The 14,859-nt window shown below is 41.2% G+C and overlaps 2 protein-coding genes across 2 annotated transcripts in view; one reads left to right on the forward strand and one right to left on the reverse strand.

The window, feature by feature from the left end:
* The window catches only part of OR1R1 (olfactory receptor family 1 subfamily R member 1), a 188,685-nt gene that overhangs the window by 124,540 nt on the left and 49,286 nt on the right, over window positions 1-14,859 (reverse strand). The gene's annotated exons all lie outside the window — the stretch shown is intronic.
* OR1A1 (olfactory receptor family 1 subfamily A member 1) lies at window positions 4,638-7,376 on the forward strand. The gene has a single exon (XM_081578237.1). It carries the CDS (start codon window positions 5,116-5,118, stop codon window positions 6,049-6,051), a length of 936 nt encoding a protein of 311 aa, XP_081434363.1. The 5' UTR covers window positions 4,638-5,115; the 3' UTR covers window positions 6,052-7,376.

The raw sequence follows: 14,859 nt of genomic DNA on the forward strand, positions 1-14,859 counted from the left end.
GTCAAAAAGGATTCATTCTGGGAAAGAAATCATAACAGATATGTTTAAATAAGAAGATTCACCTCCCACAAAATGGTTGATATCACTTCGATGTGGAATCTAAAAAAAGTCGTACAAACGAACTTATTTACAAAACAGAGCTAGAGTCACAGATGTAGAAAACAAACACGGTTAACCGAGGATAAGGAAGGAGGGATAAACTGGGAGATTGGGACTGGCATATACATACTACTACATATACAATAGATAACCAGGGGCTTCCCTGGTGGTTCACTGGTAAAGAATCCACTTGCCAATGTAGGAGATACGGGTTCAATCCCTGATCCAGGAAGATCTCACATGCTGTGGAACAGCTAAACCAGTGTGCCTTAACTTTTGAGCCTGTGCTCTAGAGCCCAGAAGCCACAACTATTGAGCCCACACAACACAACTACTGAAGACTGAGTGCTCTAGAGCTCTGCATCAAGAGAAACCACTGCAATGAGAAGCCCACACACTGAAACTGGAGAGTAGCCCCCATGCGCTGCAACCAGAACAAAGCTCGCACAGAAACAAAATACCCAGCACAATCAAAGAAACAATTTTTTAAAAAAACAGCTAACTATTAAGAACCTATTGTATAGCACGGTGAACTCTAGTCAGTACTCTATAATGGCCTATATGAAAAAAGAATCTTAAAAAAAAAAGAGTATGTATATGTATAACTGATTTCGTTTTGCTGAAACTAATACAACATTGTAAATCAACTATACTCCAATAAGAAGTTATATAAAAAAAGGAACAGCAAGTTTAAAAAAAGAAGATTTAATACAGGGAATTAGACTGTTGTTGTTCAGTTGCTAAGCCGCCTCTGACTCTTTGCAACCCCATAAACTGCAGCACACCAGTCCTCCCTGTCCCTCATTATCTCCTGGAGTTTGCCCAAGTTCATGTCCATTTAGTCAGTGATCCAATTAAGCCATCTCATCCTCTGTTGCCATCTCATCCTCTGCTGCCCTCTCCTCCTTTTGCCCTCAATCTTTCCCAGCATTAGAGTCTTTCCCCATGAGTCGGCTGTTTGCATCAGGTGAGCAAAATATTGGAGCTTCTGCTTCAGCATTAGTCCTTCCAATGAGTATTCAGGGTTGATTTCCTTTAGGATTGACTGGTTTGATCTCCTTGCCGTCCAAGGGACTCTCAAGAGTCTTCTCCAATGCCACAGTTCGAAAGCATCAATTCTTTGGCGCTCAGCCTTCTTTATGGTCCAACTATCACATCCGTACATGACCACTGCAATTAGATATATAGTATTAATATATTAATATATCCTAAAAGAGACTACAGGTGAAAAAAGAAAATGCTGAGCTAACCCAGAGTAAAAACTGCAAGAAGTTACAATCTATCAAGGGAGCAAAAGGCAAAAGGTGGTGTTACCTTAACATTGGAGCTCTGAGGGAAGACCACATATCTAATGCTCATATCTCCAAGGAGAGCTGTCAAATAATCCGCCTGGAGAGATTAAGACAACTTCTGGATTGTCCTGAATACTGCTCATTTATTTTCTGAAATGTTATCAATTCTGCCTAAAACAACAAGTACAATCATGTTCTGCTCCTTATTCACTTCTGTTTGCTGTTTCTATGTCAATTTCTTTTTCATCTAAATTTATTTCTGTCTCATACTCTCTTATTTTAAAGGCCTTAAAGTATTTTAAAATTTGAAAAATCTTTTTTTGTTCTCTTCTTTAAAGAACTTTCTAATACAATTTTTCATCCAAGTACTTAAGGTATTTTTCCTCTTCTGTTATTCTGCAAATACATTGCATAGATCAGTTTTTAGTATCTTTAGAAGAGATTTAACAAAGCTTGAGATTTTATAACAGACAATAAATTTTAGCTTCTGTGACAATCCACAGGATTTTCTCTTTAGCACATGGGAGGTAAGAGATTCCTTTTATCAGCTAAGGAAAGTTGTAGACACTTTACATAGAAACAGTTGTAATGTTTGAGGTTAAAGCATGGTTTTCTTCATAGTTCTCTCTGATGCCATTACACAGTTCCTTGCCCCTAGTGAGCCCTCAGAAAATAAAAAGTGGAATTAGTAAGATATTTTGAAAAGGACATAAAGAGAAAAAATGTGATTACTAGGATGAAAATATTTATCATGAGATGTTATATTATCCATGTCTGTGAAGCCCAAGTCCTAGACAATGGACTGTGATCTGAGTAACAGTAATAACAGAGCAAATACGATGGTGTTACCTAAAACAACTCCAAGGGAAAATGTAATTCAGCAAATGTTTCAAGATCGGTAGAATCTGAAGATTTTGGAGAGTCTTTCAACAGCTACATGGCTAAGTAGTAAAAGAGGTAGTTGATAGGTAGTATTATAGGAGGAAAAAAGTAGCACAGATAATAAAATAACAGCTAAAATTTGTTAAGTGCTAACTATATACCAGGCTCTGGTTTAAGGACTTTTCAGATATCAGTTCATGTGATCCTCATAACAAATTTCTGAGGATGTTGCTGCTGTTGCTTTGTTATTCGATTATACAGATGAGTGCATGCATGCTAAGTTGCTTCAGTCGCATCCGACTCTTTGCGACCCCATGGACTGTAGCCCTCCAGGTTCCTCTGTCCATGGGATTCTCTAGGCAAGAATACTGGAGTGGGTTGCCATGCCCTTCTCCCGATCTTCCCAACCCAGGGATCGAACCCATGTCTCTTATGTCTCCTGTATTGTCAGGCAGATTCTTTACCACAGCGCCACCTGGGAAGCACCACAGAAATGAGTAAGTGCATTTAATAACTATGCAAAGTTACTTACAGCCTGAAAGAGGCAGAGCCTGGACTGAAACCCAGTCACAGCTCACAGCCTTCACCATGGTCCTCTACAGACCGCTACTACAGAAGGGGCTAAGTCATAGCATAATGACCATTAATCAGGGCTGTTACAAAGGTGATACATACATGAGGTGGACTAGATAACAGCTAGAACCTTTTCTTCTCTAAGAATCTAAAAAATTCAGAGACTTACTATCAAAGCACAAGAAAAAAGAAGTTTAATTTCCCTCATAGCCTCCCCTAAGACAAATCACAGATGAAAGATGAAATATAATTACTCTTCTTTTCACATTTAACATCAGAAAGGCTTCAGTGTAGCCTAGAATAAAGCCCAGGAGTTCCATTTTACCACACTCCTTGTATCCCGAGGGATGGTTCCAGTTTGTGCTAAAGCAGAGGACAAGGGTCCACATTTCAACAGAGAGGCCGGAATAGGTCAGCCCAAAGCCTGGACCCTGGAGACACACTCTCTGGGAAACTGTTGCCCATCATTCCTTCTAGAAAAGAACTCTGACAAAATTACTCATGAGAACGACTATATCCCCTCAAGGCACAGCATGTAATGAGTCTCAACAATTAGTCTGACTTTGGCCCGAATTAAGACATGGGAGAGTCATGTTTCCAGAGACTTTATAACCTAGTGAACCACTCACAGTTTTCTCTATCATATGACCCATCCTGCTTCCTTGAGGAGGAAACTAGAGTCCTCATCTTTAGCCCCCATCCAGGCCAACTCCTTCTGGCTCTTCTGCTCCACAGTGGGAAGACTCAGGGCTCCTCTTTCCAAATCATTCCAGTCCTGTGTCTTCTGCCTCAGAAACACAGGACCAGAGACCCTCCTCTAGGACTACTACTAACACATTCTCCAGCATGCCTGCCTGAAGAAAGGAAAGCTAACAGGTACTGACTGGACCAGCTGCCTATAAACTCTCTTCATGGAAGAGGAGTGAAGGCCACAGGACTAAGTCCCTTTTGGAAGCATCTGAACTGACTCCCCAGGTAGAAGCTGTGGATGTTGGAGAAGAAACTTTTTACAACAGTAATACCAGGGGATTAAATAGCCAGTAACTGCACTACATGCATAATCTCCTTTGACCCTCACAATACCAGGAGAGAGAGGTAAGCAGAGTTATTGTCATTTTACCAGATGGAAAAAAATGGTGAACTGAATTGTCTTCACAGATGTAGAGGCAAAACAAGGACCCAAACCTTGGCCTGAATTCAGAACCCAAGGTCTCCTGATTGGATGAACAGAAAAAGAGGAAGGGAGGAGAGAGGAGAGAAGGGGGATAGAGAGGAGAGAGGGAGAGAGACACTCCCCTTCTGACAATGGTTATTCTTCGGCCTTATCCATGAAAACCAGGTGAGGAAGGGGTAGTTTTGATTTGGTTATGCCATTTCTCAGCTACTTCCTGAAATAATACTCTGTGTGTGTACATATGCATGCATGCAGATGAACTCACAAAAGCCTGTTGCCTCAGAGAGAAGCTACAAACCTTGCACTCCCATATTCAACAGTGCATGTTAACAGACCCCTTAAGAAAAATAAGTTATTTCTCTGGTAAAGCAACAATAGGTCAAAGCACTTACGAGGGCATTTCTTTCACCTGAACTACCACCCCTGATCCCACAGGGAAGAATTTGGCTTCTTCTGAAAAACTGTCTTCAGCATCTTCACACTCATGAGACAAGTATCTTAGAACATAAACACTTTCCAGGAAAATGGATTTCAGCAGCCCAGCATTTCCTGGAACTCTGACTCAGGGTCTCTGTTCATAGCATTCATGCTGATGCACCTCCTGGCTCCTCTGTTGGGGACATATGGTTCTTTTACTTCTCCCTTCAAGATTTCAGCAGAAATCATCTCTCTCTGTGATCTGCGATGGCACCTTAGCATCTTCTGTATTGAATCCATGGATGAAATTCTTATGCTTTTCGCATTTTGCAGTTTTCCACATGTCTGACAAAGTAGCACATGCAATGTAAAAATTAATATTTGTTAACTGATTAAACCCTAGATGTTGGGTGATGGGTCTGGGGTGGAGGAGGATGGGCATCTCTGATTCACAGATTGCTCAGTTTTTATTCATGAGTGTCCAGGGGTAATTCTTGACTGATCTTACTAATCCATAAAGATATTTCCCCCAAAATATTGGTTATCTCCAGAATTAGTTAACTCAGTTGTAGAGATGGTAGGTCATGTGAGTCAAAAACGGTGGATAAGAAAGATCATTACACACAGTCACCATACTAATAATTCTGGATTCCTCTTCCCTTTCCTGCTGAAGGATCCATGAGAGAAGACAACCAGTCCTCTACCTTCAATTTCATCCTCCTGGGAGTTACTGGCCAGCAAAAACAGGAAGACTTCTTCTTACTTTTCCTGTTCATTTACCCCATCACATTGATTGGAAACCTGCTTATCATCTTGGCCATTCGCTCTGACATTCGCCTTCACAACCCCATGTATTTTCTCCTTGCCAACCTCTCCTTTGTTGACATCTTCTTCTCCTCTGTAACCATCCCTAAGGCGCTGACCAACCACCTCCTGGGCACCAAAGCCATCTCTTTTGGAGGATGCCTAACACAGATGTATTTCATGATTGCCCTGGGTAACACAGATAGTTACATCCTGGCTGCAATGGCCTATGATCGAGCTGTGGCCATCACCCGCCCACTTCATTACACAACAATTATGAGCCCATGGACTTGTGTCCTGCTAGTCATTGGGTCTTGGGTGATTGGAAATGCCAATGCCCTCCCGCACACTCTGCTCACAGCTAGCCTGTCCTTCTGTGGAAACCAGGAAGTGGCCAACTTCTACTGTGACGTTGCCTCTTTGCTCAAGCTGTCCTGTTCTGACATCCACTTTAATGTGAAGATGATGTACCTGGGAGTTGGTGTTTTCTCTGTGCCACTACTATGCATCATCATCTCTTATGTTCTGGTCTTTTCCACAGTCTTACGGGTTCCATCCACCAAAGGTGTGCTCAAAGCCTTCTCCACCTGTGGTTCCCATCTCACAGTTGTTTCTCTGTATTATGGGACAGTCATGGGCATGTACTTCCGCCCTCTGACTAGTTACAACCTAAAGGATGCAGTGATAAGTGTGATGTACATGGCGGTGACCCCGATGTTAAATCCTTTCATCTATAGTCTGAGGAATCGGGACATGAAGGCTGCCCTGGGGAAACTCTTCAGCAGGAGAATTTTCTCACAACCACTGTGAGGTCATCCTACATTGGCGACTGCCCTTAGAGTTTAGGGTGCACTTGGAAATCCAACCCCAATGTCATTCCTCTCCAAGAAGCTGTCTTTGATCTTTCTAGCTAGAAAGTCCTCTTCTCAGAAATCTTATAACAATTTATGATAGATCACTTTGTACCTATCACTGTCCATTTAGCAGAGTGGAAGCCCAGGAATATTAGGTTCTTATCCCAGCAAAGATACGAGTATCTTTATGACTATCAGTATGATTATCAGAGTAAATTTGAGAGGGTTTGAAGCTCAGCTTCTACATCTACATATTAGGAATAATAATATCTGCCCCACCACTGTCACAGGTGTGAGGATCACAGAAGTCCATGGTTTGAAGGATATAAATCACTATTTGAATATCAATTTTAATTGGACTATGATGTTAATCAGACCTACTATGCTTGCAAATATCTGAGGCAGGAGCTGTTATATCACTGTACCTTTTACAACCTCAATTATATAAAGTGTATCCAATAATTTTTGGTAAAAAGTAGGATGAACAAATGAAAATATCAGTCTCAGAATTGTAATCTAATAATGATAGACATTGGGCTTCCCAGATGGCACTTGTGGTAAAGAACCTGCCTGCCAATGCAGGAGACATAAGAGATGCCAGTTGAATCCTTGGGTCGGGAGACTCCCTGGAGGAGGGAATGACAATGCACTCCAGTATTCTTGCCTGGAGGATCCCACGGACAGAGAAGCCTGGTGGACTACAGTCTATAGGGTAGGGTCACAAAGAGTCAGACATGACTGAAGAGACTTAGCACATATGCACGCAATGAGAGACATAATCAGACTAGATACTATCTATTGTTGTTGTTTAGTTGCTCAGTTGTGTCTGAACCTTTTGTGGCCCAGGGACTACAGCCCGCCAGGCTTCTCTGTCTGTGGGATTTTCCAGGCAAGAATACTGGAGAGGGTTGCCATTTTCCTTTCCAGAGGATCTTCCCAACCTTGGCACTGAATCCACATCTCCTGCACTGGCAGGCAGGCAGATTCTTTACCACTGAGCCACCAGAGACACTATTTACCCAACCTTTGAAATCTTTAAAGGAAATTACTCGAGTGGATATTTTTGTTCTTTCTGTATTGTTAATTAAACTAGACTGTTTCGAAAGAGTATAAGATTCTCTCTAAAATCTTACTAAAATGACACTCATCAATAGAGTCATTGCATCTAAAAGTAATAAGTATTCTGGTTTAATTAATATAATAAAGTGCTGATTTAATTATAGCATGAAATAAAGTTACAGTGGCAAGTAAATTGAGTGCCAAATAATAAATGAAAAAAAAAAAAAGAGAGCAGTATTGAAAATGATGAGATCATGTTTTTCCATCATGGCTTGGAAAGGATGAGGCTTTCATTCTGGATGACCAGCTCTCATCATGTAAGTCATATTCCTCAAAAAGAAAGAGTTAATCCAGCAGGTCATTAAATACCACTAAGGAACTCTACATTCTATGATTTGATTCTGTTCATGATATAATTATAAAACTTAAAAAAAAATGTTAATAATATACAAATGATTGTCCTCAAATATAGTATGTCCACACAGGATAATGTTTTGAATAGTTAGATTGAGTGTATCTTGGAACAATGTGCAAGCTGTTTTGTATCTACTATAATAACTGCCAGTAAAAATATAAAATTATTATCTTCTGTAGATCATTCAGATCACCAAGAATTTGACCAGGGGCATTGGATAATGACATTATTCACCTTTCAATGCTTTCTGGGTCTCTGAAACACCAAGGATGAGATTTACCCCAATTATCTTCTTTTTAATCAAAAAAGATTTGATTACAAATGCATATGAATCTGTGTGAATGAATGACCAAATCATGGAGGGAATGAAGGTATTTAATGTAGAGAATTTTCAAGATTGGTCAGTAAAAATATTACATAATCTTTTTACCTGTTATTCCCACACTAATGTGAAGATTTGTATCTTCAACACTTAGGGCAGATATACAGTAACTACTTAATAAATTTATATTAAATGAATAAATGATTACTTCAATATTATGTTTAAATAAAGAATGCAACAATTTTGATGACTGCATAATTTTGATGTTATGGGTAAATGGATGTAGACTCTTAGGAGAATCCCATGCCACCTAATTGTCCCATCCCTCTCATGTTATTCTTCTGTTTGAATTTAGATAAGGCAAGTTGATCTCCTCTACTAAATTCCCTACAACAATCATAAGAATCTATATGTATGTTTGTAACTTTAAATGCAAATAAAAATCATTGCATCAACATGTCTAGTCACTGCCCTACTCATCTCCCTTTGATTCTGTCAAACATGCTTTCCTGGGGTAATGTTAACATTGCAATTTAAATTACTTCAAGTTCCAATATCTTGAGATTGACTGTCCAGAAAAGACTGCATAGTAGATATGGCAATTCAGGAAAATTAGGGTTCATTCAGAAAACAAAAGTCACATTAGATATTTTTGAACCAAGAAGATTAAAAACAAGGAATTAAATACACAGGTATATCTTGAAAGAGACTAAAGGAGAAAAAAGGTGGTTGCCAAGGTAACCCAGAAATTATTAACTCAGGAATTTAACTCTTGTATGGCTAGGGGAACAGAAGTGGAAGGTAATGCTATCAGAACCTAGGAGCACACAAGATGGAATGACCACATATCTGATGCTCAGATATCTGAGTGGAGGTACTGAATAGCTGCCACTTGGTCCTTGCCTGATGAGGTGACCAGAACTTTGGTTCCTAAGGGGTCTGAGTCCTCAATAGAACTGCTCTTTGCTTTTTTGGTTGACACAGCTGCTAGTAGTCTCTGCTACTGGGTATGTAAATAGAAAAAGCATTCCGGACAGAGTTCTAGACAAATTGTAGAAGCAACACAATGTCCTTGGTAATTGGATTAGTCACTCCAGCCAGTAGAGAAATCTCTTCTTTTCTGGATGACCCACAGAGACATGCTACAATTTGCCTGGATCTTAGTACTATTTAAAAATATATATCCCCAAAGATTACTATTGATATCCTTCTGTAAGATTATAAACAGTTAAAGAAATCAAATAATAAACTTTCTGGGAATAGACATATATGCAATAAAAGTGTATTAAAAATAAAAGCAAGGCAAAGAGAAGCATAGGATTCAAGATGGGAGGAAATTCAAGAGGGGAGAGTCAGGAGAATGCAACTGGGGGTACCACATAGTTAGATGGACTTGACTACTAAAGTCCAAACTCTTCAGTTGCCAGGTCGTCCTAGGAAGATTTACAATGCTAGATAGATGGATAACAAAATCTGCATGAAGCAATGGTGAATGTTTTTGTTTAATTAAGATTGAATGGATAACAGTAAGAAAGCAGGGAGGAGTGGTGAGACTGAAGTTTAATTAGGCAGCTCCTAGAGCAACCTAGGGGCTTCTCCAGTGGCTCAGCGGTAAAGAATCTGCCTGCAATGCAGGAGCCGTAGGAGATGTAGATTCGACACCTGAGTCAGAAAGATCCCCTGGAAAAGGGCATGGCAACCCACTCCAGTGTTCTTGCCTGGAGAATCTTGTGGACAGAGGAGCCTGAGGTGAGCTAGAGTCTACCCGGTCACAAAGAGTCAGACACAACTAAAGCGACTTAGCATGCACACAGAGTAATCTAGAGGAGAGACAGTAAAGCCAAAGATAGAGGGTCTAGATGTAAAGGTCATGTGGAAATAAAGACAAAATGCATAATTTTATGAAACTAGTAAGTAAGCAGATGTCTTCAAGAATTTGAGGTTAAGCCACTAAAAGGAAAATGATGCCTTTAATGAAAATAATTAACAAGGGAGCAATTTAAGAAAAATTAGTTCCATTTTGGGTGTATTTTCAAGGGTTCCTATGGGACTTTAAAAAAAAACAATAGCCAACACAAGGTAGAAAATGGTAAGATCTACAAAGGAAATGCAAAACGTGCCATGCAGGTTTAGAGAAAGTAGATATTTTATTAAATATTGAATATGCATATGTATATGGTCATGTGTATTTACTACATTACATATAGTATTGTCTCTTAATTTTCAAAATAGCCCTGGGACATAGATGGAAATAGTCCCCCTTTACAGGTAGAAAACTGGTATGTCTGAAAGTTGAAGTGACTTATTTACTAAATGTTATTTATTTATTTATTTTTGGCTGTGCTGGGTCTTTGTTGGCTGTGCAGCCTTTTCTCCAGTTGCCCCCAGTGGCGGCTACTCTCTAGTTGTAGTGCATGGCCTTCTCATTGTGGTGGCTTCTCTTGTTGTGGAGCAAGGGCTCTAGGTCACCCAGGCTTCAGTAGTTGTGGTTTTCAGGCTCTAAAGCACAGGCTCAGTAGTTGTGGCACATGCACTTAGTGGCTCTGCAGCAAGTGGGATCTCCCCAGACCAGGGATGGAACTCGTGTCTCCTGAATTGGCAGGTGAATTCTTATCCACTGGACCACAAGGAAGCCCTAAATACCTTTCAATTAATGCGATGTTGCTCTAGAATCTGACTCCAGTTTCCTCATGCTTAATGCTGTTCTTTAGACTCTACAGCTAACCCACAGAGGAGATATAAAATACTCCTCTTAGAATAACTGATGGTTGTGATTTTCAATATCTAGAATCTTTCTAATATCAAGGGTATTACATTTATCCTGTGTAGCTCCAGAGGACAGGTTTATGATTAATTCCACTTAACTAATACATATATTTTTTGCAGTCTGTTAGGTCCTATGCTGTGCTAAGGGGTTTTCATCCAGTATGTCACCAAGCCATGTAAATTAAAACAGCAGTGTACGTTTTTATTTCAAATAACTGCAATTTTCAGCTCTAGAGTTTCTTTTTTTTAATTTATTTTTAATTGGAGGAAAATCGCTTTACAATTTTGTGTTGGTTTCTGCCATACAACAACATGAATCAGCCATCAGCAGTTCGAGAATGTCTATTTCTTTTTTGTTTTGTTTTAGTTTTTCTGCTGAGATTATAATTGCATTTATTGGCTGCCTATTTTCCTTTACTCCATGGAACATAGTTATAATAGCAGGTTTAAAATCCTTATGTGCTGAGGTGGGATCAAAATGGCAAAGTAAGAAGACCCTGAGCGTACCTCCCCCCAAAAAACACATCAAAACTACAAATACATATAGAATAACTCTTACCGATAATGACCTGAAGACTAGCAGAATAGCTCTTCTACAACCAAAGCTGTAAAGAAAACCACATGGAGTCTGGTAGGAGGGGAAGGGAAGATATCTAGTCAGGGCCCACACCCATAACGGGTGAACCAGAGAAGCGGGGGACACGGGCTCAATGATCCTCTGTGGGGATGGAGGAATTCAAGCCACATATTAAGCAACCCAGACCTAGGATCCAACACCAGGAAGACAAGCCCCCATATACGGTTTGAAAAACAAGAGGGGCTTATGAGAGGGCTATGAGAAACTGAGACTGCTCTTAAAGAGCTTGTGCACAAATTTGGATATTCTAATCCCAGTGAGGAGGCAGCAGATAGGAAACCTCTTGGTGCTCTGGGCAACCTTCCAGGAAGTCTCCAGCACATCCCTCAGCCCACACCAGACTCCTGCTCCAGCACTGCTCCCCACTAAAGAGGAGGCTACCATTGCCCACACACGTAAGCATTCACCAGTGAAGGAGCAGAGCCAGGTCAGGACCCAGCCCTGCCTCTAGCCAGACAGAGACTGCAATTGCCAGTGCATGCTGCACCGTGGAAGAAGTGGAGATGGTTCAGCAAGGCCCTGCAGGCAGCCAGCGTGGAGACCACAGTTGTTAGCATGCACATGCGCATGCACAAGAAGCAGAACCAGCCCAGGTCCTGGCCAATCCTTGAGCAAGGGTGAAAACCACCTTAACAATAATGCACATGCATGCATGCAACAGGCATGGAGCAGAGACACCTCAGTAGTGCTGCACCAAGCCCTCCACTCAATCCCATTATATCCAAAGCACCCACCCCAGGGGAAAAAGCAGAAACCAGCACAGAACCACCTACATCTCTGTCTTCCCAGCTTCTGTCCATGCAGCTGCGCTAGCTGCCAGTCCTGCATGGTGAATGGAGTCTGAGCGTCAAAGACCACGTGTTCCAAGTCATATTACGTCCCTTCTTAAAGGATCAGTTTACTAATTAACTTTTGCCCATGGTAGAAAAGAAACTGAAGCAGATTTTTCAGCACAGAATTATGTGGTTATTTTATTCAATACAATGGAATAATGTGTTTAAACCATTAAATTACTGATTTAAGGGTGTATCATGCCAGCAATTCTAGCACATATATGAACTTGTTGCCCACTTTTCTAAAGAGACTCCAGTTAAGTTAGTCGCTTGTTCATGTCTGACTTTTTGCAACCCATGGACTATAGCCCACTAGGCTCCTCTGTCCATGGGATTCTCCAGGCAAGAATACTGGAGTGGGCTGCCATTCCCTTCTGCAAGGGATCTTCCCAACTCAGGGATAAAACCCAAGTCTCCTGCATTGCAGGCAGATTCTTTTACCATCTGAACCACCAGGGAAGCTCCACTTTCTAAAGAGACTCCAAGAATAACCCATACTCACAGGTCACCCATACTCAGTGTTGCTTTATTCTCTGTGTCCTTAATTAGGTGAGCTTGGAGAAGATGGACTATTAAGTGACCATTTCTAAAAGAAAGAAGAGATGTCATTTGCTGGGTGTCATTTCAGCTTCCACGTGCCCCACAGATCTGCTTATGCAACTTATGAATGAACAGGCTGCTGGTTACCTGCCATGATAAGGAATCTCAGCTTTTCACCCCTGGTCTCTCCAGCACAAAGGAGGGATAAATAGGACAAGTGGGTGGACACCAACTTAGCCTCACCTGGACTAGGATGATCAAGTCTAGAAGACAAGATAGTAAGGTACTCCCTGAGTCAAGAGTGGTTCAACTTATCGGGCCTTTTTCATGGTACAGAAGGCCTCTGTCGGCACCTCCAGGAAAGGTTACAGAAAAAAATCACAACAGTAAATATAGTTGGTTTCTTAGCTAGTGAAAGGAATGCTAGGATCCTGTTGGGCCCACAGAGGTGTTACAGACAGGTCCCTCGTGCTTTAGCCTGCCCCCTTCTCTTTTTTTTTATTCTGCCTATACTGCACAGCAAATGGGGTCCCAGTTCCCCAACCAGGGATGGGATGGAACCCTTGGCTCCTGCGTTAGAAGCTTGGCATCTTAACCACTGGACCACCAGGGAATTCCTGCCTTAGCCTCTCTTGAACCAGTATACAGCAGGAACACATCAGTGGGTTTCAATTCTCATGGCTTCTCAGCACCAGACAGAATTAATTAACTTCAGTTTAACAGATCTTGAGATCAATCCAACCTACAGCTAAGAATGTGAAAGTCGCTCAGTCGTGTCCAGCTCTTTGCAACCCCATGAACTATACAGTCCATTGAATTCTCCAGGCCAGAATACTGGAGTGGGTAGCCCTTCTCTTCTCCAGGATATCTTCCCAACCCAGGGATCAAACCCAGGTCTCTCGCATAGGAGGCGGATTCTTTACCAGTTGAGCAACAAGGGAAGCCCACAGACCATAAGAAATGTGTTCTTGCAATTTCATCATCATCCCTGGAGTATGAAATTGCAAGAACACATTTCTCATGGGTTCTATGAACAACTAAAAGGGACAAACATGAGAAGAAAATTCTGAAATAAATAGAAAGGGATGCTATGATGCTATGTGGTTGTTAGGCTCTATGTGGTATTCTGTGAATGCAGCTTTCTGGGATGTCACATACTGGTATGACTATAACCTTGACCTGGAGCTATTGCCTTTCATTCTCAGAACGGACAAAAATTAAAAGTTCTCTAATACTGTGAGACCAAAGAGAAAATTTGAGCAGATGAAGCAATAGCAACAATCATCATTTAACACACCCAGAGCATGAAGCAAATTTCCTTTTGTGCCTTTAAAAGCAGTTTCTGTCTTCTTCTGATGGTCCACTGTAGGAGAGATGCGCGTGAAGCAGACAGAAGCCTGCCAGTAATACCCTCAGTGATCAGCAAGAACAGCCAGGTAAGGATTAGAAAAGGAAGATACACGACTTCATGTAGCTTCTTTTTTTTCCCCCTTTTCTCCTCTGTCTGTCCTACCCTATGGTCATTTGGGAACCTATCTCTGGTTTAGTGGACAAAAGGGGCAGACGCCTGGGTCCTTAATCTTCCAAGCCGAAATATAAGAACAAGGCACAGGAATCAATGGCAACTTCTCTCCACAAATAATTCAAGATGATTCCATTAACCTCCAGCCTCTGCAGGAGACACACATGTACCCACCCACACATATGAACAAACACACAAACATACACACTCATGCTCACACACCACATTAAGGCATTAAAAGGACATGGCTCCAGTAAAACAAGTTTCTCTGCTATTCATGGAATCTCCATCAAAGAGTGGCCGCATTGTCTCCATTTTATAGATTTTTATGGTTTGCTTTAAGGGAAATTAATTTATTTCTTTTTCAGTTAATTAATTAAAATTTCAGCAAGTGGTATGGTCACTGAGTGGTTCAAACCTCAAAATATGCTAAAATATACACATGAAAGGGTTTCCCTGGTGGCTCAGATGGTAAAGACTCCACCTGCAATACAGGAGACCCAGGTTCAATCCCTGAGTCAGGAAGATCCCTAGAGAAGGGAATGGCAACCCACTCCAGTATTCTTGCCTGGAGAACCCCTTGGACAGAGGAGCCTGGAGGGCTACAATCCAGGGGGTCGCAAAGAGTTGGACACGACTGAGTGATTAACACACATACACATGAAAAGTC

This window comes from Giraffa tippelskirchi, chromosome 3 (assembly GCF_054371585.1).
Source record: "Giraffa tippelskirchi isolate mGirTip1 chromosome 3, T2T-mGirTip1v1.2.pri, whole genome shotgun sequence".
In the NCBI taxonomy this organism is placed as follows: Eukaryota; Metazoa; Chordata; class Mammalia; order Artiodactyla; family Giraffidae; genus Giraffa; species Giraffa tippelskirchi.